Source organism: Malus sylvestris, chromosome 11 (assembly GCF_916048215.2).
Source record: "Malus sylvestris chromosome 11, drMalSylv7.2, whole genome shotgun sequence".
Lineage (NCBI taxonomy): Eukaryota > Viridiplantae > Streptophyta > Magnoliopsida > Rosales > Rosaceae > Malus > Malus sylvestris.
The window spans coordinates 27,517,962-27,541,428 of NC_062270.1; the positions used below are offsets into that span (position 1 = coordinate 27,517,962).

The 23,467-nt window shown below is 38.9% G+C and overlaps 3 protein-coding genes and 1 pseudogene across 7 annotated transcripts; 3 read left to right on the top strand and 1 right to left on the bottom strand.

The window, feature by feature from the left end:
• Positions 1–1,545: 1,545 nt before the first annotated feature.
• LOC126590343 (guanosine nucleotide diphosphate dissociation inhibitor 2-like) lies at positions 1,546–5,983 on the top strand. The gene is made up of 7 exons (XM_050255821.1): positions 1,546–1,694; positions 1,911–2,022; positions 2,210–2,311; positions 2,519–2,602; positions 3,084–3,186; positions 4,821–4,858; positions 5,903–5,983. Exons 1-7 carry the CDS (start codon positions 1,546–1,548, stop codon positions 5,981–5,983), a joined length of 669 nt encoding a protein of 222 aa, XP_050111778.1.
• On the top strand, positions 4,565–7,304 carry LOC126591530 (F-box/kelch-repeat protein At3g06240-like). Of its 4 annotated transcripts, none has more exons than XM_050257237.1 (4): positions 4,565–4,733; positions 4,821–4,858; positions 5,024–5,143; positions 5,903–7,304. In XM_050257237.1, the coding sequence occupies exon 4, from the start codon at positions 6,005–6,007 to the stop codon at positions 7,139–7,141; it is 1,137 nt and encodes a 378-aa protein (XP_050113194.1). In that variant the 5' UTR covers positions 4,565–4,733; positions 4,821–4,858; positions 5,024–5,143; positions 5,903–6,004; the 3' UTR covers positions 7,142–7,304. The 4 variants fall into 4 exon arrangements, with proteins under 4 accessions (XP_050113194.1, XP_050113193.1, XP_050113192.1 ...); XM_050257236.1 differs by having other exon boundaries at positions 5,029–5,172; XM_050257235.1 differs by having other exon boundaries at positions 5,029–5,143.
• Positions 7,305–9,731: 2,427 nt separating this feature from the next.
• LOC126588675 (disease resistance protein At4g27190-like) lies at positions 9,732–14,142 on the top strand. Of its 2 annotated transcripts, XM_050253783.1 has the most exons (4): positions 9,732–10,181; positions 10,279–13,202; positions 13,297–13,708; positions 13,815–14,142. In XM_050253783.1, the coding sequence occupies exons 2-4, from the start codon at positions 10,359–10,361 to the stop codon at positions 13,826–13,828; spliced, it is 3,270 nt and encodes a 1,089-aa protein (XP_050109740.1). In that variant the 5' UTR covers positions 9,732–10,181; positions 10,279–10,358; the 3' UTR covers positions 13,829–14,142. The 2 variants fall into 2 exon arrangements, with proteins under 2 accessions (XP_050109740.1, XP_050109741.1); XM_050253784.1 differs by lacking the exon at positions 9,732–10,181 and having other exon boundaries at positions 10,220–13,202.
• Positions 14,143–14,632: 490 nt separating this feature from the next.
• LOC126588752 (pentatricopeptide repeat-containing protein At4g39620, chloroplastic-like) lies at positions 14,633–22,761 on the bottom strand (annotated as a pseudogene).
• Between the last annotated feature and the right edge of the window lie 706 nt (positions 22,762–23,467).

A 23,467-nucleotide genomic window follows, 5' to 3' on the forward strand; every position in this document is an offset into this window, starting at 1 on the left:
ACCTCCAGTGAATATGGTACGAAGCATATTTTGGAGACCATGGTTTAGCTCCCTGAATAGAGTGCACCATGTGGTCGGCCAAAGCCGTGCGATTTGAGCAGTTCTTTGCTTTGATGCACTGTATATTGTATTCCACCCATGGGCATCATCTTACTCGTATTAAGATTGTACATTCAAACGTACCATGCCAAACGTGCTTCTTGGGAAAGTTGATTCTTAGATCATGCCCCACAAAGATGTGAAAGACTATTTTCTATAGTGGATTCAAGGGAATATGTGTGGACTAATCTAACAAAAAACCAGACCATATAAACATTATATTGGTTTTGGTTGATGTATCGACATAATGGTCACATGTCTATTGTCCACATGCCAATGTTGCTAATCTTCTAGCACTAATTTTTAGGTTGCGAGCTTACTACCCTCAATTATCCCATAATGTCTGAGGGACTAGGATAGTGCAGAGTTTACATCAAAGAACCTTTCAATTATTTCATATATTATGGGATTGAAGTCAGGTCTGTTGTTTCCCATGCTCACACCCAAACTGCCTCGCAAAAGTGGTCATAAAACGGGCAATGTATACCACACCTCAGATTTTGCGCAGGGCTATGCAATCTAGGAGTAATGTTGGTCCACCTAAAGGCCATCGACACTTAACCCTTTTTTTCGCACTTACGCATTTAGATGTGTGTTTTATGTGCCACTTGTGCTGCTGCAATAATACGGGTCTTCAAAACTCTTAGGGTGTGTTTGTTTGGCATCACTAGCCCTCACTGAACTAGACTGGACTAAGTTTACTCCAATCTTGTGTTTGTTCCCTACCCAGACTAGGTTTAGTGGGACTAGCAGGACTCGCCTCAACTGAGTCCCTCGCTAACAGGTTTTAGCGAGACCCCCATCCAATTTGGAGATGACTGCTAAGCCGCCCTCTAATCTCGTCATCTCCCTTCTCCTGCGATTCAATCCTCGCCCTACTCCCTCCTTGCCTTGCTTCCTCATTGTCGTCCTCCTCATTCTCGTCTCTGTGTCCTGCTCCCCTCAGCTACATCCTGCTCGCCCTTATTTGCTCCTCTTGTCTGGTAAACTTCGAATCGAACATTATTTCTTCGATTTGTTTTGCAGATCGTGATATTATTGGGCTTTATTTGATTTAGGTGTTTTGGGTTTGAGAAATTTTCAATAAGAAACCTCTGCACTTGAACAAATTGGGGTTTTAAAATTTTAGGGTTAAATTCAGATTAGAATTTGGGGTTTTCACATTTTATGCCATTTTTAGTCCCAAAATGATGATAATCATCATGAAATTGCTGTTGTAAGGGCGGATGCAAAGTTAAATTTGTAATTTAGGTCTAGTTTCAACAGATTTTGATATCAGGTTGGACTAGAGTTTTTGGATTTTGGTATTGGGTTTGAGAAATAAGTTGAGTTGCATTTAGTAACTACAGTCACAAAGACACACACTGTCCTGAATAAATTTCATCTTAAACCTTATGGGTGGGATCTTAATTGTTGCAACAGGTTCACTAGGTTCCAACAACTGACATGGAGGCCCTTAAACCTCTACTCATGGGTCTGTTTGAAAAGCGTCGTGCATTCAAGTTCATTATATATGTTCAAGATTATAGTGAAACTGATCCTAAAACACATGAGGGAATGGACTTAACAAGAGTGACAACTAGAGATTTGATCGCGTAAGTGGTAGGGTAATAACCTTTTTGCAAATGAAATCTATAATCATTCTAAGAAGAATCATAACTTGCGGTCTTTACAGTCTCATTGGTACCAGTGCTTTGTCTTTGTTTTCTATTGTATAGGGTTCCTTGTAGAAAAGAAAGGTGGTCTTATTGTGATAAAGTAACAATCCAAGAACATTTGTTTATATTTTTGTGTGGTTGATGTTTTGACAGAAAATATGGTCTTGATGACAACACGATTGACTTCATTGGGCATGCTTTGGCACTTCATAGGGATGATTGCTACCTGAATGAGCCTGCTCTAGATATTGTGAAAAGAATGAAGGTAAATATTGGTCAGGGTTCATAGATGTTGAATAAGCCTGAGTGCAGTTTATGGTGGGACTTATATGTTGAATAAGCTTGAGTGCAAGGTAATCCTTACACATTTTTCTTGGTTTTAACACTCTTTCATTTTGCGTTAGTTTGTGTCTAATTCCTATCTAGACACTGAGTTTAATGCATGATGCCAGTTAGAGTTCAACGAGGAAGGGAAAGTTATCAGTGTCACATCTGAAGGGGAAACTGCTAAGTGCAAAAAAGTTGTTTGTGATCCTTCTTACTTGCCTAACAAGGTAAACCTTTCTGAGTAAAGTATTTAAAGGTGGTGGGACGTTAATATTAGTTTTATGTTCATCTTATGCTTTACAAGTATATGGTTGTTTTTATTTATAAGTTTGCAAGGGACACAATATCTTCTTTGTTCTTCTGTATCTTGCTTGAAGGGTGAAGAAAAATGCTTATTCCCCAACACTTACTGAAAATTTATCGCATTTTGACAGGTTAGGAATGTTGGTAAGGTTGCAAGAGCTATTGACATCATGAGCCACCCAATTCCAAACACCAATGAATCTCACTCAATGCAGGTTATCTTGCCACAGAAGCAGTAGGGTCGCATATCAAATATGTGAGTTCTCTTATCTTTTGTTTGGGACCAATATTTGTTTTGCAATGAATGTCGTGTGCATATTTGAGAAGGTCCTTTGTAATTGTTGCTTTAGAAAAAACAATCCTATGACTAGGTTGTTTTATGCTATGGCAAGGAAATGGGTTTTCTTTAATTGGAAGAAAGGAATGGTATAGTTTATATGCATACAATGTCTAAACCACAATTTTTAAATTTCTGTTGTGTAATATCCTACTATCATTTCGACTCCAAACTACTACCAAAAGGAGAAAACAGTGATATTTAGAGCAAGCCTCTGGGGAACTCGTGTCTACTTTGAACCAATAGCTTGTTGGTGGATATTTATTCATCCTGAGTTATCCCTTTGTTTATTTTTACTGTTTCATAGAACCATGTCTTTCATATAAGGTTTAACCAAATTTCTTGGAATTTTTTAGCAGGTTCTTGATTTCAGTGTGGACCTAAGTGCTGCAGAAGAAGGAATAGCAAAGCTGCATGTTCCAAGTGCATTGAGCTGCTTAAGTTACCTTACCCGTGGTGGTGGTAATCCTCATACCGTGGAGGATTATATGAGTTATCACTCATTTTTAATCATAGACTTGATATGTTATATATTGCGAGTATGTGTGGAAGCATGTAAACAAAATGATAACTTGTCAGAGAACTATTTCTTTCAAGTTAATGATGTGTGGAGTGGATTTGGTTCTAATCTGTTTGGTTTTTTGCCTCGCATCATTGTGGTCTTGGGATTGAATGCAATTACCATGGTATGGACTGAAATTAGCTTATACATACGAGAGCAATTCCAAGTAATTATTTCACAATTGAGTAAAAAATTGAACTTGTCAGACATCAATTTTCGTTCTACTCAAATACCTTTAACTTTAATCTACAATTTTAAACCAAAGGTGAATAATTAAGAAAAGCGTCCTGAACCCTGTTGATTGTTGGGAGAACATTTTGTTATATTCATGTTTGGAACAATGCTACTCTTAAATCATGTATGTTTCTTTCGTTGGCAAGAAAATTTGGTTTTTGTATTTTTATTGAGTCTCACTCTCATCCAATATTATTAATTTTAATAATATCTTTAATAAAAAAAAGCAATTAAAATAGAACAATAATTTATTCCTAGTTTGAGCAAACATCAAACTTGTTACAATACTGTTTTCATTATCCTACTTCGTAGTCCGACACTGCACCAAACGCTTCACTAAGCTAGTCCAGCTTAGTCTAGTCTAAGCCAGTCTAGCTTAGTCCCTGCAGCTACTCCAGTCCGAGACAGTCCAATGCAACAAACACAGATTTCTTTTCTCCATTTTGTGGATTGTCCCTTCGATGAGACAGTCTCCCCACTGTTAGGGGAAGGAAAGAACGTCAATGTTCGTAATGAACGACGTGAATTTGCATGGACATTGCCTACTATGTCTCATCTCTATCCTCGTATCACATAGTGTGATAAGCAAGTGCGATGCACTCTAAATTTCAGAATGTTGCTCTAGACGTATTTCTCTAGTCTAGCTAAAGTGACAAGATCAAAAACACCAGCTGCAAACATACCTGCAAGGATTGACACGCCAAGAGGGCGTTAGAGCTGCGTGCCGGAAGGGCGTTCCTCCCCTACCTGTATTTCACCAGGGTTGTTTGGTCAATCAACTGTAACAAAAAAAATAGAAAGTTTGTAATGCTTTTACCAATTTCGACCATCTATTTTATATTGTTCATTAAGTAAATGATCTATATATTTTTTTGTTTAAAAAAAATATTTTTTTATTTTCTTTCTTGAAATGATAATTTACGATATGAACAATTCCAATTATAAACATGAAGTTTATTGTGTATCTTGAGTGACTCCACGTCATCCTTGGGCAGGCAAGTTGAACCAAATAAAAGGGCCCAAAATTAGGAAAAATTTGCTCAAAAATTGAAAATTCCTTTTTCTCTCTGAAGTTCTGAACCCTCACGCCCGTCGCTGTCCCTCTCACTCTCTCAAAGCGCTGGCCTCTAAACCCCTACCCCCCTCCCTCCCTCTTTCTCTTTCATATCTTCCTCTCTCTAGGTCCCTGGCGCTTGATTCTCTTTCGCTCAAGGTACCTCTATTGGGATTTGGATTTTGGGTCTTTGTGTTTCTTTTCACTCCCTCTTTTCACTGACTCTTAATTTTTGGTGCGTGTTAGGTTTTCTGCTGGTCAAAGGAACGGCCATTGAGTTTCAGGTATGTTGTTTTTCTCGACAATTAGTGTTGGAGGAGTGGAATTGGGTGATGTATAGGCCATTTTTGTTTGTTTTTTGATGGATTCTAACTTATTTATCATCAAAGCTGCGGGATGCTGCAAGTATTTTTGGGTCAGTTTTCATGGTTTGTTTGTTCTTTTGGTAGTTTAGGTGCTCATTGATGGTGTCTTTTAGTTCTGCAATCTGACATGGAAGTCCCATTCTCCTAGACCCAGTGTGGAGTGGAGGATAAATACCTACCGTTGGATTAAAGATATTAGGGCGGGTGACCACAATTTCCTTAATCTGATAACAGTTAGTCATTTAACTTTTGTTGTTGTACTTTATCCTCCGCCGTTGTATTAAGATTGAACGGTGGGTGGCCACAGTTTCCTTGTACCCTGGCCCTGGGGTCTCGGAGACATTTCAGCAGTGGACATAGCTCTACCTGTCCACCTGAACATAAGCTGCATAGTCTTGCTCAGACGATTAGTAACGTGTGCATAGTTATTGGCTTTCGTTCTTCAATTCCTCTTTTATTCTTAAGTAAAAGTTGTTAGGAAGGGCACTGGGATATGTTTTTAGGTAAACCTAGAAACCTTAAAGCTGTGTTAGTTGCTAATATATGCCAGTTCATTATGGAATATTATAGCGATTAGCTTTGGCCAGAGGATTTTGCTGTATGCTTATTTTCTATCTAATTCCCATTCATCTTTAATGACAATTAATTTGAGTGGTTTAGTATGTTGATGTTTTGCCCAGCAAAAGCTTTTACTTTTGTAATCTGGTTATAGAAGCTTTCAAGATCTCTGTCACTATGTAAGGTTTTTAGTATTCATGGTTGTGCTTTCGTGTGGATTAAAAATCGTATGATGTGCTATGTGGAATATGTATAAATGCATTGTATTGATTTATTTCTCGTAACTGGGGCTTGCTTGAGTATATTTTGATTGCTTCGAATTTTGTTCTTTTAATGTCTGTAGTCTCTCAGGAGCTCCATCCACCTACTTTCTTTGGATTTTTTTCTTTCTTTTGTTTTTTTCAGGTTTATGGGTTAAGGTTAGAGTTTGGACTTGTGCTGAAAGCAGTTAAACACAGTTTTCCTTTTGCTAGATATATAGGGTGAAAGAAAATTAAAGATCAGTTGATGGAAAACCCTAATTTCCCAACCGACATCATGCTCGACATTCTTTCAAGGCTACCAGTGAAGTCATTGTGCCGCTTCAGGTGTGTATCAAAGTCATGGAGTTCTCTAGTCACCGACCCTGATTTTGTTAAAATTCACCTTAACAAAGCTTTTGAGAATGTGGAGATTTTCCATCAAAGGCGAAGGCTTATGTTTAGTGATGGGTCACATAGGTCACTCTACTCCTTGGACCTCGATGAGTTTCTCAACCATAATGATGCAGTTCATAATTATCTTGATGAAAAAGAGAATGACAATGATATTAATACCAATGATGATGATGATGAAGCAGTGGCCACTGAGCTCGACTACATTTATAGTGAAATCCCAAATAATTGGGTTTTCATGGTGTTTCACTGCAATGGCTTGTTGCTGTGCCAGTTATATAACTGGGAGTTCTATCTGGTTAACCCAGCAACAAGGAAATCCAAGAAACTACCAGATATTCCATCTTCTAGCATTGCGTATTATTTTGATCTCTTTGGTTTTGGATTTGATCACTCCACTGATGATTACAAGATAGTTGATTTGCGATACTTGAAAGGTGGAATTATGTTTATTGTGTACACGCTGAAAACTGGTTCTTGGCGGGAGATTCAAAGGCGATATCCTTACAAATCTGATCTCATGTTACATGGGATCCTGCTCAGTGGAGGCCTTCATTGGCTGGTGAACAGAGTTCGAGGTTCATCATCAGTGATTATATCTTTTGATTTAGCAGAGGAGCATGTTCAAGAAATCCCATTGCCATGTGATTTGGTTGACGCTAAAGGTTATATTGTCGGAGTATTTAGACAAATGCTGTGCATAACACGTTGTGATGGGCAAACACACAATGAGTTTTGGATCATGAAAGAATATGGAGTGAGGGAGTCTTGGACTAAAGTAAGAATCTCCATGCCATATTCTTTGTTGTTACATTCAGGTTTCAAGAGGAAAAATCATGATCTTTTGGTGTTCAAGGACCGGTTGTTTATGTACAATTTTAACGGTGAAAGATTTCGGAAATTATCAGTGTCCGGATTCCCCATAGTTACTGAAGTTGGGATCTACCTGGAGAGCCTTGTTTCGCCGAATTCTTGTAGCGGAGGATGTTAGAAGATTTTTCCATGTTTAGTACCTTCTCTCTCTTGCCAATTGTTTTTGTAATTTCCCTTTGAGATTTTTCCATGTTTTGTAAATGACTCCATAGTATATTTTGTTATTTTTATAATTTTTTTCAATCATATGCACATGAGCATCTGGTCTCTGCAGTCACAAAGCAGGTCTTACATCGCATAGCTAGGGCATAACATTCTGAAAGGAAATTTGTCTTCCCTCAACAGGTCCGATCGTTAAGGAAATTTCTGATGGTCTACTTGCGGCTGGATCATATTTTCCGGCTGATCAGTCCCATCTTAATCCGAAGAAAGCTAAAGTTTCATCTTGCACTTCCGATCCATTTCAAGCTTAACATTGCTGGTTCTTCATCATCCGCTTGTCCGGTTTAATCTCTCGAGACTATTCTCTAGAATCGAGGCCGAAATGATGTATACCTCCTAGTACTGGTTTCAAGCCATGGTCCTGCTCCTCAATTTGAATCTCGGCCTCCAGTTTTGTGGTCTGATCAATGCCAAGGTCTCTAAACAAATGTAGGTTGACTTGTCTCCATATGAGTTCCTCCAGATGCTTTGTAACCGATTCACGAAACTTCGTGGTCATGGTTGGAACTACTCATATCATAAGTTACTTTGTAAAGATCATTTTTGTAAAAAAATCAATAAAATATGTGATCATGTAGTCATTAAACTGAATAAAAACAGATGGTCGGACACGATAATAGCATTATGAACAGTTTGTCTATTTGCCCAAGTTGATTGGCTAAACATCCTTAATTTTAAAAGACTTTTTTGTATAATTAATCTTTACATGATAATTTATTATATAAACGATTTCGATTATAAATACGAAATGTTTTGAATTGATCACAAAAATCTTGTTTCTCCTTTTATCTTAAGGAGTTAAGCATTCCTCATACATATATACATGTTTTCTTTCAGTAAACAAAATTCAGATCCACCAAATCTACAAAACTCAAGCATCCCCATCCTCTTCAAAATATGCATTGTTCATGCACACTAATGGCAAAATGTCAAAAGTCAAAGATATGACATTTGAAAATTATTCTAAAATTGCAAAAAACTTGTAGCTCAAGTAATAAACATCATTTACATTTGCTTCATAAATTATGTGTTCCCAACTTTCCGAGGGGTTTTGCACTGAACATGCACAATTTGCCTTAGAGCATCTCCAAATGCCTAATAAAATGGGATGAGTTGTGCCACATACGTGGAATGTCCGTTTGAATAGTAGGTAAAAATACCTGGTGGAGGTTCACAAGGAGAAGGTCTTGGTGCGGCCACCGTTGGTGGTGGGCCCCTCGTGTTGTGTGAGAGGGGAGTCAGACACATTGATGTTGGGTGAACATGATAAACCACGAAGGGTGAGGTAAGGATGATTTTGTGTGAGTGGGTCGTATGTCCAACTGGCTGGTTCCTCATATAGAATGATCCCTTTCCTATAGAAGAATGTCTAGCTCACAAGGCTATTTTGCCTAGTTAAAAGTGGTTAGGCAATTATTACTCAATACTAGGTGATATTCTTCTTCACTTGAAAGTGAGAGGTTTTAGGTTTGAATTTCGTTGATGACGAATTTAATATCAAATTAGGTTATCCATTATATGACTTAACTGAACCTTTTCTTCTTTTAGTGTAAAAATATTTATGTACTAAAAAAAATTAGGCAATTTGGGGCCTACTAATATTTTTTATTTATTTTTTTATAAAAAAAAAACATATTCCTCGACACACTTTACACTCCACCAATATTTTATTTTATTAAAAGTAAAATCGCTTGACATACTTTACGCTCCTCCAATATTTTATTAAATTAATAATGTTGAGTGCTGGAAAATGCAATCCCACGTCGAAAACATGAGAAAATATATTATTACGAGTAATGTTAGAGATATTAAATTTGAAGACTAAATTTACAATTTAAATGACGTTTTACCAATAGGAATGAACACGTTTATAAACTTTTAAGTAATAAACCAATCATCAACTTCCATGTCTTTTAGTTTCCAAAATTTAAGAGTAATGCTAGGTAAACAAATTTTTTAGACCATATTTACGAACTATATGATGTGTCACTAATACGAAACAAGTACGTTAATTAACATTTCAGTAATAATTCAATCACCAACGACCATGTCATATGGTTTACAAAATATGGTTTAAATAGATGTTTTCTTAACACCGAGACCTTACGTGATAAAACTCAACATCTATTGCATTGTTTATGAGTTAAATTAAGACAATATCAACATATGTTGCATTGTGTATGAGTTAAGTTAGGTTAACATAAATGTAGCACTCCAAAATCTTAAAATAGACTAATCAAAATACCGCATGGGTTTACGGTTCTGCCACAAACAATTGTCTAATCCTTTGAAGATGCCAATGTGCAGTGGGACCCAATTTAGTAGGAGGTACCATGCATTTTCCATGGAATCGCTCAGTTAGATTCCTATGTCGAAGTCATCTTGAACAAGTCTAGTGGTTCGAACCTTGAGCAACCACTAGGATGCCCAGCAGGAAATCGAAGAAGCATATTTTTTATTACTCAGCTTTGACTTTCTTTCCGACATGATGCATGCCTTTTACATTCAATTTCTCGGTTTTTTCTTCAATGATTTAAAATTATCCTGAAAATGAACGATTGTTATTATAATAAAAGATCTAAACGGTTGTGAAAATCAACCTTAATTGTTAAAACACCCGTAAAATTGACGTGTACTGTTGAATCTTCTTAAAGATTGAATCTCAATTGCCATCACCATACTCTTTGCTCTGTGATCTAAGCCGAGGTGCGCTAATAGCTCTTTTGCAATTCACAACTTGACTCTCCTCGCATTCGATTGCTCTCTTGCAGTCAGTTTGTTGCAGCCACCTTCTTTCTGCTTCAATCACCTCTAGTTTTCATATAAAAAAATCCAACAGCAAGACATACACTAAGAAGAAGAACAAATGAAAAGAAACATGTATTGCGAAAGAATATGAACAACAACTAGATTCATGCATAACCAACAGAGATAAGGTATGTCATGTAACCAACTACCTTGATTTCATTTCTACTTTACTTCTTATTTCGAAAGAGAAGTCTACCTGTTTATAATTTGGTTTATATTCGACAGACGTTTATAAAACCAGTACCAGAAGCAAACGGTGAAAATAGGAACTAGAGAAGAAGATAAATTAGTCTGCTGACAGAAGCATGGAGTTTCTTTTTGCATTTGTTCCTGGGATTGTCGGAAAATTGTTCGAGTTAACAGTTCAACCAGTTGGACGGCAAGCGGGCTATATATTTCACCACAAAAGAAACCTTAAAAATCTGGAGAGTCAGTTGGAAAACCTAGGCACTTCCAGAAACCAGGTGCAGCATACAGTCAATGAAGTTAAAAGGAAGGGTAGGAATGTGGATATTGACGTCGAGAAGTGGCTGACAAGAGTGGACGAAATTACTGCAGAGGCAAAAGAATTGTTGAAAGATGAACAAGCAGCGAAGGCAAGGTGTCTCCATGGATGGTGCCCTAATCTGTTTCTCCGTTATCAGCTAAGCAAGAAAACGAAAAAAATGGTGCAGGGGGTTCTCCAACTCCATGTAAATAAAGAATTTCCGAGATTTTCTTTCAGGGCTCCCCCTCAGGAGATATGGAGCATACCCACCGAAGAGTACGAGGCCTTTGAATCAAGGGCCGCTACTGTGAAGAAAATCATGGAGGAACTGAGGAATCCTAATACCAACATGATTGGGGTGTATGGGATTGGTGGCGTGGGGAAGACCACACTCATCAAAGAAGTTTTCAGGCAGGCTACTAAAGAGGAGTTATTTGATGATGTGGTTCTTGTACTAGATGTCAAACAGAATCCAGACCTGGAAAGAATTCAGAAGGAAATTGCCGAGAAGCTTGGTCTTGATGTTCTTGAAAATCAGACCATAGCTGGAAGAGCGCGGATTCTATGCGACAGGTTAAGAGACACGGAGATTCTTGTGATTTTAGATGATGTCTGGGAAAGAATTGATTTGGAGGCTTTGGGACTTCCCCGGAGGGTATGCAAAATATTGTTGACATGTAGAAGTCGAGAAATACTATCCTCTGAGATGCGTACGCAAAAGGAGTTCGGGCTTCATGTTTTAGGCGAAGAAGAAACTTGGAGCTTATTTGAAAAGATGGCAGGTGATGCTGTTAAAGATCCCGCTATAAGAACTGTGGCAACTGAAGTTGCCCAAAAATGTGGAGGTTTGCCAGTTTTAGTTGTCACAGTTGCAAGCGCTTTGAGAAATAGGAGGACTTTACATGCATGGAAAGATGCCTTAAGACGCTTAAAAAGGTTTGGCAAAGAAGAATTGACAGAAAAAGTATACTCGGCTCTAGGGTGGAGTTACGATCAATTGGGTGATGAGGAGCTTAAGCCTTTGTTCTTACTCTGTGGAATTACTGGGAGAAACTATATTTTTCTTGGAGACTTGCTGAAATATTGTATTGGTTTGGGGTTGTTCAAGAACATCAACACGGTGGAAGAAGCACGAAATGCATTGCATTCACTGGTGGAAAAGCTTAAGGATGCTTGTCTGTTGTTAGACGGTTATGATAATACATCTGTCAGAATGCATGACCTTGTACGTGATGTTGCTATCTCGATTGCATTTAGAGATAAACACATCTTATCAGCAGCTTATGGAGATGAGTTGAAAGAATGGCCAGATGAGGGTTTCTTAAAAAATTGCAGTATGATCTCTTTCCCTTGTTGCAATATCCCTACACTTCCTGAAGCTCTGAAATGTGGAGAACTAAAAATGTTCTTTTTGTGGAGTAATGATGACTCGTTTGAAATCCCGGAGAGATTTTTTGAAGAGGTGAAAGAACTTAAGGTGTTGGATTTAACCAATCTGCGGATTCCGTCGCTACCTCCATCTCTTCAGTTCCTAACAAGTCTTCAAACATTATGTTTAGATCTATGCGTGCTGGGAGACATAGCTCTACTCGGACAGTTAAGGAACTTAGAGATTCTTAGCCTTTTGGAATCTCAAGTTAAAAAGCTGCCAAAAGAAATAGGGCAGTTGAGTCGTCTACGATTGCTAGACTTGAGCGGTTGCTCTGAAATTGAAGTGATTTCACCCGGAGTTATATCTAGCTTGGAAAGACTAGAAGACTTGAGAATGGGAAACAGCTTTAACCAATGGGAGGAGGAAGGAGTCAATGTTGAAAGAAGTAATGCTAGCCTTTCGGAGCTGAAGCACTTGTCTCGGCTAAGCTCATTAGACATACACATTCCAGATGCTAACATTCTTCCGGAAAACTTGTTCTCCGACAAGCTGGAAAGATACCACATATTGGTCGGTGATGCATGGAAATGGCATGGCGTGGACGAAACCTTCAACACTCTAAAACTCAAGCTCACTGCCAGCAATCAGTTGGACGGAGGTTTGAAAATGCTACTCAAGAGATCTGAAGATTTGTACTTCGACGTGTTGGAGGGTGTTAATAATATTGTCTATCATTTAGACAGTGAGGGTTTATTTCAGCAACTGAAACATCTCCACGTTCAAAACAATGCTGAAACTACATATATTATTAACTCGGTCAACTGGAGTTATGCTCATAATGCTTTCCCCATCTTGGAGTCGCTTTTTCTTGACAACCTTGTGAGTCTGGAGAGTGTTTGTTATGGCCAACTCACAGCGGAGAGTTTCCGACAGTTAAGAATCATAAAAGTGGAAAGTTGTCACAAGCTGAGGAATCTCTTCTCATTTTCAGTCGCAAGATGCTTTTTGCAACTTCAAGAGATCGAAGTGGAGAACTGCGAAACCATGAGAGAGATTGTTGCGGAAGAAAGGGAAGATAATTTCAGTGATGAAGCAGTTGACCCCCTTGTGTTCTTTCAGTTACGATCTTTGACATTTCAGTGTCTACCCAATCTTATTGGTTTCTCCTCCAAAGGCAGCAAGCCTGTTGTTACTGCAGGGTTGGATGAACAATTAACAAATGGAGAGTTCAACATAATCATTCTGGAGAATGAGATTGGAAGGCCCGTGCAACAGTTCATGAATGGTCAGGTATGTTCGTTAGTTTCAATTTTATAGAGCGGTTGTCATAGCATTCCATTGCGTCATTTTCGTCTCTTAAAGAGATATTTGTCGTGATCTGCAGGTTGTGTTCCCAAGCTTAACAAGCTTGATCGTGGATCAATGCGATGGTTTAAGATTCATGTTTTCATCGTCCATGGCTAGAAGTCTAGAGCAACTCAAATATCTTCAGATATCTCGGTGTCATCTCATGGAAGAGATAGTATCAACACATGAACCCGGTGAAGAAAATGCAGATAACATGTTTCGTAAGTTAGAACATCTGCACCTAGAAGATCTTCCAAACCTCGCCAGATTTTGTGCAGGAAGTTACATTGAATTTCCGTCCTTGGAGAGATTAGACCTACGGTACTGTCCAAAATTGGGGGCATTCATCTCCAATAATATGAGTAAGGAGATCACAAACTCTAAAGAAATTGAAGGGAAAGGCTCAAAGGATAATTTCCAAACTGATAAACCTTCATTTTTGACGAAAGGTGAAGCGTACCTCTGTTTCTCTTTATATCATCATTTCAATCTTTTCGTATTTGTCTTCCATAGAAATGGTTTCTGATCAAGCCAATGCGATGAATATATATGCAGGTCGGATAATCTAGCTTTGACAGATCGTTCGTCTTTCGGCCTAACCAAGTTTCTCTGACAATACGCATTATTCAGACGAGGGTGAAACTGATAGACATGCGTGACTTGTTATCTGGTGTAAAGATATATCTGCAGTATATTAGGAGCGTAAATCTTGTGTAAACATCGATGATATTATGTAAGCGTTCTTATGTGTGTATTATTTATTAACGTTTCTTGCGCTCCAAGACGTTTATATTTCCTTGTAAACAGGTTTAATGTAGGAAACGTCTTGTATAAACATTGTAATAACAGTCACTGTGACAGCTGAATTGCACTTGCACTTGCACTGTCACCTCTAAATCCCAAATTTCTTGGTTTTGACGGGAGGTTCGATTAAAAGAGTGAAGGAGAAGTAGAGAGTTGGTGGCCGTCAAACAGAGAGGAGGAAGTAGGGGCGGTGAGGGAGGGGGAAAGGGAAAGCGGTGAGCAGTGTTTAATATGGTGGACTCCATTGCCCCAAATTCACGGGGAAGAAGATGATGAACACTCAATCATCTTCTTCTTTTTTCTTTTTAAAGTTTTTAATTATAAAAAATAAAATTTGGTTTTTTATTAGAGTAAATTGTAATAATGGTCTCTCAACTTTAATTCAATTGAAGCAATGGTTTCTCAATTAAAAATCTATTATCATTGATCCCTCAACTAATCACAATGTGCAGTTATGGTCCCTCAATTTTAATCCAACTAGAGAAATGATCCCTCAACTTTAACTCAATTGGAGAAATGATCCATCAACTTTAACCCAATTATAGCAATGATCATTCCAACATAACTCATTTTGACATAATTATAACGAAATTGATGAAAATGAGCTACACGTTTTGATGAGTTGAGGGGATGATAATGAATTTTTAGTTGAGAGACCATTGCTCCAATTTGATTAAAGTTAAATGACTACCAGAAGAAAATCAGAAAAATATGTAAAACAAGTTATTAATCTTCTCTACCTACGTTTTTTCCCCATCCTGCGGTCTGCTCAAACCAGTTGTGGCACTCACAGACCCTGGACTCCCTGGTGAAGAGAAAAATGCCCCAAGAACCTCTAGAAAGAACCTCTTATTTGGGACAATACCATCGTTTTCCATGGATTTCAGCAGTTTCTCTTGAAGCCCCTTGGTGTAAGCCTTGTATAAAAGTTTATACGTTGATACATTTGGGCGTACCCCAATACTATTTGCACTCGCAAAAAGCTTATCAGCTTCCATGGGCAAACCATTCATGCAGTAAACATCAAGCATTGCATTAAGCGTTGAAAACTTTAACTCCCTTCCAGATTCAGCCAACCTGTCAAATACCTCCCTAGCTTTTGAAACACAATCACAGAACCCATACATCATGACAAGACTCTCATATGTTATGAAGCTTGGCGTGTATTTCATGTCAGTCATCTTCTGCAATACATGTTCCGCTTTCTCCTTAAGCCTTGCCTTACCATAATTTATGATCATTGAATTAAATGTAGGGAGTGTTGGTTTCTCCTTGGAACGAAGTAAGCACTTAAATACCTGTTCCATCTTATCGAATTCTTGCTTCTTCCCATATGAATCAATCAGCAAATTAAGGGTGATGATGTCAGGCTTACACTGATTACTTTTCATGCGAGAAAGCACGGATTCCATTTCTCTGATATTTCCATTTTTCCCATATGCATCTATTACACCATTATACGTATAGATATCAGGGGAAGCAACGCTCTCATCAAGATCCTTAAACAAAGCATTAACTTTCCCTACATTTCGAGATTGTGCAAAAGCTCTCAAAAGAATGTTGTATGTCACAATGCTGGGTTGGCACAATTCCATTCCCTTCACTTTGTTAAAGTATCCGAGAGCTTTGTCCAAAGCCTTCGCTTCATCCTTGGAGTTAAGGTGGGCTGAGATGAGTGCATTGTAAACAGAAGTATCAGGCCGGCACCCACTATTATGCATCTCAGAGAAAAGCCACATTGCCATCCGAGTTTGGCCTTTCTTTCCCATTACCGAGATCAATTTTGAATACACGCCATTATCAGCAACATACCACCGCTGTCTTTGCATCCATCTGAAGACCTGAGTGTGACTTATATACGTGAAGCTATCTTCCATCCTATCACAATTGCTGCTAGAAAATACTCACACAGGAACTGACATGTCTTACATAAAATTAGCAGTATACCACTATCAAATGCACCGAAACGTAAAAAATAACTGTTCACATTACAGGCACATCGAACTCACACGATTTCGAAAAACCCATAAAATTCATGCCATAGCCATTATTTAAAATGTCAGACCGTGCACTCAAAATGCCTGCTGATCTCTAAAACATATACATTTCTCCTTGCATTCTATTACCCTATATAGTGTATCATGCACAATAACTATACATACCAAATTCATATCGTTTAGGGAGCTGATTTCCACACACCATTTTTAGCCTCCCACATGTCTCTCTTTGTTTCTGGTCATCGGATTGAATAAATCAAACAGAAACAACGAAAACATTAAGCAGTAAGAGGAGAAAAAGGGTGTGCTCATCATTTCCCCATCGATTAATCAAGTTTTCGACTATTAATGGCGTCCACAGATCAAACCACAGCAAAAAAATCCAACAATTTAAATTAAAAAAAAAAAAACAAACACAAAAGATTGAAAATTGAGCTGACCTCTAAGCACTGAAGCCATTTGTCCCAAGCTCTTCAAAAGGCATAAAGCAATGCTCCGTCCTCACAGTCTTAACATACTTATTTAACGTCTTCAACAACGGCTTTTGTCACTGAAGCTCCTCATGAGCGTCCGAACTGTAAACCTACAGAAATGTAGTAAGATAGAGAAGAGATTCAGAGAATTTAGAGAGAGAGAGAGAGAGAGAGAGAGAGAGAGAGAGAGAGAGAGAGAGAATGAAAACTCTTATGTATTTCCTTTCTTAACTACCATACAAGTACACATATCAGTATATATACACTTCTCACTATTTCTAACAACTTAACTAACTAACTGCCTCTCTAATATTCATACACATGGTAAAATCTCAGCCACACAACCTATCTCTATCATCCTCCCTCAATCTTATGCCTCGAAGGTCCAAGCTGAAGATTGGTACAATGAAAACGAAACAAAGGAGCACTGAGGCCTTTGGTGAAAATGTCAGCAAACTGCTCCTTTGAGGACACAAACTGCACCAGGAGCTTGTGTGTAGCTACTCTCTCCCGAACAAAATGGATATCAATTTCAATGTGTTTGGTGCGTTGATGTTGCACCGGATTAAAGGAGAATGCGATAGTAGAAAGATTATCACAAAATAACACAGGAGGGGCAGAGATTGGAAGGTGAAGAAAGGCAAGAATTTGTTGAACCCAATCAAGCTCGGCGGCTGTAGAAGATAAGGCCCGATGTAGAACGGCGATCATTGGGATCACCTGCCCAATCCGCATCACTAAAAGCATGTAATGTCAAATCTCCACGGGAATAAGAGAGACCAACATCCATGGTGCCATGCAGATATCTCAAAATCCTTTTTACGGCAGTGAAATGGGATGCCATCGGATTCTGCATAAACTGAGACACTTGATGCACAGAAAAGGCAATGTCGGGCCTTGTGAATGTAAGATACTGCAGAGCTCCAACCACACTCCGATATAAGGATGGATTAGAATAAGGCTCACCATCATCTTTTAACAACCTGTTGTAGGGGAGACAGGGTGTATCACATGCCTTGGATTCAATCATATCTGTCTTAACAAGCAACTCCTGAATATACTTTTGTTGTGACAAAAAGAGACCATTGGAAGTCTGAGAGATTTGAATCCCCAAGAAGAAGTGAAGAGGACCTAAGTCTTTGATATCGAACTCGGAGGTTAAAGCAGCGATCACTTGATGTATCTCAGTGGTGGCACTCCCTGTGATGATAATATCATCAACATATAACAATAATATCACAATGTGAGATCTAACAGTTTTCACAAATAAGGAAGAATCAGAGTAAGTAGTGCAAAATCCCAATTTAGGCAAAAAAGTAGTAAAGCGATCATTCCATGCTCGTGGGGCCTGCTTCAATCCATAAAGAGATTTGTGCAATTTGCACACCAAGGAAGGATTAGAAGGATCCTCAAAGCCAGGGGGCTGAGCCATGTATACCTCCTCCTGAAGAATGCCATGTAAGAAGGCATTCTTGATATCAAGTTGGCGAAGAGACCACTTGAAGTGAGCATCAAGTGCTAGAACAATTCGGACAGTGGTGGGTTTAACAATAGGACTAAACGTGTCACTGTAATCAATACCAGGTTCTTGACTGAATCCTTTAGCAACCAACCGAGCCTTATGCCTTGCAATTTACCCATCTGAATGCCTCTTTATTTTGAAGACCCATTTGCACCCTACTAGATTCTTATGAACTGGTAAGGGAACCAAACTCCATGTTCCTTGACCATGTAATGCACTAATCTCTTCTTGCATGGCTTGAAACCAAACTGAACTTTTAAGGGCTGATTTATATGTGGAAGGTTCACAGAAGGACACATCCATATCCTTAGAAGCAGCAAGTGCAGACAAAAACACCTTTTTCTTACTGATACCATTTTTACTCCGAGTCTGCATAGGATGGATATTGAGAAGTGGTATGGAAGTAACCACCTGAAGTGTGTCAGGACTATGATCAAGTACCACAGGGCTATTGTTGTCAAAGACTGCACCAGTAATGGACTGAGAAGGTTGCTGTGGGGTTGGTGATGGAGGAGGACTTGGAGAATTAGACAAAGAAGGACTGGTATGCGGATCTGGAGGCATGATTGTGACAACATTTTGTGGTGTAACTATAGGAGGAGAAAGTGGAGTATCAAAAGGCAGAGAACATGATGAGTTGGAATTGGTATGTGCCAATAAGTCTTTATAAGGAAAATCATGTTCACTGAACACAACATGTCTAGAAATAAAAAACCGGTGTTGAGAAACTGCATAACATATGAACCCTTTATACCTGGATGCATAACCCAAAAATATGCATTTTGTTGTTTTTGGTTGAAGTTTGGTTGTGTTATATGGTCTAAGAAGAGGGTAACAAGCACATCCAAAGGTTCTTAAGTGTTGAAGCACTGGAACTGCACCATACAGGACTTCAAAGGGAGATTTATTGGATAAATTGGGTGTAGGCATTCGATTAATGAGATAGATGGATGTTTGACATGCAAAAGAACAAAACTTAGAGGGTAAGTGAGCTGTTTGAAGTAATGTGATTGCTGTTTCAATGACATGTCTGTGTTTTCGTTTAGCCATGCCATTTTGTTCTGGAGTGTAAGGACATGATTTTTGGTGTAAAATGCCTTTGTGCAGAAGGAATGACTGAAGGGGTTTACTTATGTACTCACCACCACCATCACTTTGCAATATTCTTACTTTTGCAGAAAATTGAGTGAGAACATAAGCATAGAAACCAATAAAGGTAGCACAAAGATCTGATTTATTTACCAAGGGAAATATCCAAGAGTACTTGGTACATTCATCAATAAAGGTAACATAGTACCTATATCCATCCACAGACACACAAGGTGCAGGACCCCAAAGATCACTATGCACCACTTCAAAAGGAATGACGGATTTATTGACACTTGGTGAAAAAGGAAGCTTGCAAAATTTACCTTCTAGACAGCTTTGACACATTACAGGACTAGAGATTTTAGGGAATACAACATTGGATTTATGCAGCATGTGAGACACTACAGAATTAGACGGATGTCCTAGTTTATTATGCCAGGAGATGTGGTTAACAAACTGACCAAGAAGAGCTTTATTATGAACCAGGCCTTGAGAAGCTGGAGGAAAAACATTGGCGAGGGAAGAGATGGGGTATAGACCATTACTGCACAGTCCTTTGTAGAGGATCATCCCGGTGGCTTTGTCCTGGATCCAAAAACAGAAGGCATCAAAGATAAGCCAACAATTATTGTCTAAACAGAGTTTGTGAACTGATAACAAATTCTGTGATACTTTAGGCACATATAAAACAGAATTCAACTTGATAGGATGTATGGAAGGCTTGATAACAGCGTTACCAATATGAGATACATGCAAACCTTCACCATTAACGGTCTGAATAACCTCAGTAGTGGGATACGGAGAAGCCAGAGATAAGGTGGAGAGATCGGCAGTCATATGATGGGTTGCGCCAGAGTCTGTGATCCACACTTGGGAAGGAGATGGAGACGCATGTGACAGATGTGGTTGTGAAACCATAGTATGATAGGCATGTAATGGAACCTGGGAAGGAGCTTGTTGTCTAGGAAACGGTGACTGAGGCCTGTGTTGTGCATAAGCATCAACCGGAGAAAATTGATACCCTGGCTGTGAATGTGAAGACATTGGAGAGGAAGTCAAGTGAGCTCCACCACCAATATAATTGGGACCCTTCTCATTATAGAAGCAAAACCAAGTATTGTGATTGAACCTCCCACAAATTTGACATCGTGGCTTCTCAGGTGGCGCAGAAGGAATAGGCTGCTGCGTATATGGAAACTGACCAAGTATACCAGGACTTGGAGTTTGAAGCACATGAGTTTGAGTAGGCATGTACTGTCTAGGGGAAAAACCTCTGGAGTGTTGATTAAATCGACCTTTGCCCTTGTTCTTATTGGCAGTGAACTGCTTGAAACCACCAGATACAAAACCGGATTGAGATGGCCCTCGCTGAGGTGAAGTAGTAGCAACCATGACTGTCATAAACGGTGCATTAACAGAGGACTTGAGAATGGCTTATTCAGCAAGCAACTGTGTCCGAAACTCTTTCAAAGATATGACACTTTCACGCCCCCTTATCACAGTCCGGAATGTATTGTACTCTGCTGGTAAGCCATTCAATGCAAGTATAACGATGTCTTCGTCAAGAAACAAAACCCCAGCAGCAGAAAGATAATCTTTAGCTTCTTTTATCTTCTGTAAATACTGAGTAATAGAATCAGAGCCCTTTCTAATTGTTTGCAGATTCGATTTCATCTGAAATATGCTAGTCTTTGAGACAGTGGAAAATTGTTCTTGTAATCGAATCCAGAGATCCCGTGAACTAGTGCTTCCAATAGCACAGGACATAGCCACCGGGCTCAACGATGCAGTAATTAATTGCATCAGGGCTTTATCATGCATCATCCAAACTAGATACTCATCATTAACAAAGGACGATGATGAAAGAGATGAATTGGTACCAGATTCTCCAGATGGAGATGTAAATCGAACAGGACAGGGATGCGAGCCATCAACAAACCCTAGGATTCCATTACTTTCAAGCAGTAATTTCATTTGAAAATGCCAATTTAGATAATTCGAATCATCCAGTTTAACATTCACCGAAGTAGAGATCGAAGAAACCAATGCAGTGATTGGTGATTGAAGAAGCTGTAATTGAGAAGCAGTTACCATTGTTGCTATATGATGGCTGTAATTTGGCAGAAAAAAAATCACTGAGAACACACAACAAACACCTGGAGTGCACAAAATGGAGAAGAGGAAGTCGCAACCGAAAGCACAGTTGCAGAGCCTTAGGGACAAAGAAAACCCAAGAGTAGAGAGCAGACGAAGTAAAACCGATCAAGAACCAGAAACAAGAAGCAAGAACACCAAGATCGATCGAAGTATCAGAGCGGCGGAAGACGAAGATCGAGATCAAGCGTGAGCTTTCATGGCGATTGATACCATGTAAACCTACAGAAATGTAGTAAGATAGAGAAGAGATTGAGAGAATTTAGAGAGAGAGAGAGAGAGAGAATGAAAACTCTTATGTATTTCCTTTCTTAACTACCATACAAGTACACATATCAGTATATATACACTTCTCACTATTTCTAACAACTTAACTAACTAACTGCCTCTCTAATATTCATACACATGGTAAAATCTCAGCCACACAACCTATCTCTATCACGAACCACCTCCCGGACTTCCGGGTCCTCGATCTTTGGTCCCGAATTTCTATTGGGTCGGGTCGAAATGCAGGACATTCGGGTCATGGGTCGTTTCCGAAGAAGCAGATGCGGAAGCCATGGCTGAGTGAGGTTGTAATTTTGTGAGGAATGAATGGCAAATGGGAATGTGGAGGATTGGAGAGAGTTGGGTGAGACTATTAGGGACATTCTGGGTTCTAGGCGTGGGGGAGGAGAAGGTTTTAAAGGAAGAACACGGCGGAGCAACCGGCAAGTAATGGGGCGGCTTGGTTTTGAGTTGGGACTGGGTGAGGGAGAGATGTGGTCTAAAAAAATTCTTAAGTCTCCCACTTTCTTTTTCATCTTTTTTTTCTTTAGTTTTCTACAATTTTTTATTTTATTTTAAATCAATGACATTAATTAGTAAAGAATTTTTTTATTTTTGGGTACAAAGGCATATTTTATTGCCAACAAAAAACAAAATTTACATAACATAACTTACACAATCGAGGCCCCAAAAAAATATACAAAGAAAACGTTGGTTTTCCAGACAAAACAGCATGAACATAACCAAAAGATTAGGCCGAAATACAGAAACAATTTGAAATAAAAAGAAAACCCTAGTCTTCTGCAACTACAACCACATCACCTCTCGTTCAGTACATACAATGAACCCCAACGAATGCCATAAATCCGACCAACCGACGCCTCATAGGTGGAAGGAAGGAAGACACCATCATCCATCAAAGAAAACCTCTCCAATTGCAATCACCAAGTAGAAAAAAAAACAAAAACAAAAAAGCCAGTGGGATCTCCACTTGTGACACTGCCAAGGAAGGTAGACTAAGAGAAAGAGGTCGTGCGAACACGCGAGCCGGTGTGAACATCGGAGCTCTACACACCCTCTCGATATACTACAACAAATTGCAGTTGAAAGTGATTGCAAATCGGATATGGTATGATATTGATGAAGGTTACAAAAAAATAAACGAATTGCAAATGATAGAGAAGGTCGGTGAAGATGGAGGGATACCAAGGGTTAGATAAAAGAAAAAGATTAGTTCTGAGGACATAGGCTAGTAGGATTGACAATATGTGGGGTGGAAAGAACATATTGAAGGGAAATGATAGCAGGGGAAAACAAATAAAGAAGGTAAGAATGAGAACAAAAACTGAAAGAAAAGACTGCCACCAACCCTAGCCATGGCTAAATGTAAATATAGAAAATCTGTAACGAATGAAACGAGAACACGTGTACAAAGTAGATTTGTATTGATTTGAATTTGTAGGTTACAATCTTTATTTACAATTTTCCTCTGATTTAGTCTTCAAATTTGATGTAGATGTGAAGGTTGATTATTGATCCAAGGGTTGAGATGACTTGATCTCGGACGAACAATTGAACGATTGCTTCAAGTTTTGATCTTGAAAACAACGTGTGGATGGTCTTCACCTCAAGGTGCGGCAAAGATGATGTTGATGCGGGTTTTCATTGATTCAAGGGTCTTGGCGACTTGATCTTGAAATGAACGTCATTACAAGTATATGAGCTTGCAAAAAAGTCTTGAAGGAATCGACACAAGTGCTTGTTGATTCTTTAAGGGAGCGTTTCGGCTTTGGTTGAAAGAAAGCTTCGGTTTTGGTTGTACGTTCTTCGAAGAGAGCTTTGGCAGCATATTAGTCTTCAAATGTTTGGTAGAGGTTCTTCTAAATGCCAAAATTTTTCGAC

Excerpts from the sequence above, each read along its gene's own strand:
- LOC126590343 (XM_050255821.1), top strand. The coding sequence starts at position 1,546 with ATGGAGGCCCTTAAACCTCTACTCATGGGTCTGTTTGAAAAGCGTCGT. Across the intron at positions 2,023-2,209 it reads ATATTGTGAAAAGAATGAAG|TTAGAGTTCAACGAGGAAGG; the intron begins GTAAATATTGGT and ends GCATGATGCCAG. Across the intron at positions 2,603-3,083 it reads ATGAATCTCACTCAATGCAG|GTTCTTGATTTCAGTGTGGA; the intron begins GTTATCTTGCCA and ends ATTTTTTAGCAG.
- LOC126591530 (XM_050257237.1), top strand. The coding sequence starts at position 6,005 with ATGGAAAACCCTAATTTCCCAACCGACATCATGCTCGACATTCTTTCA.
- LOC126588675 (XM_050253783.1), top strand. The coding sequence starts at position 10,359 with ATGGAGTTTCTTTTTGCATTTGTTCCTGGGATTGTCGGAAAATTGTTC. Across the intron at positions 13,203-13,296 it reads AACAGTTCATGAATGGTCAG|GTTGTGTTCCCAAGCTTAAC; the intron begins GTATGTTCGTTA and ends CGTGATCTGCAG.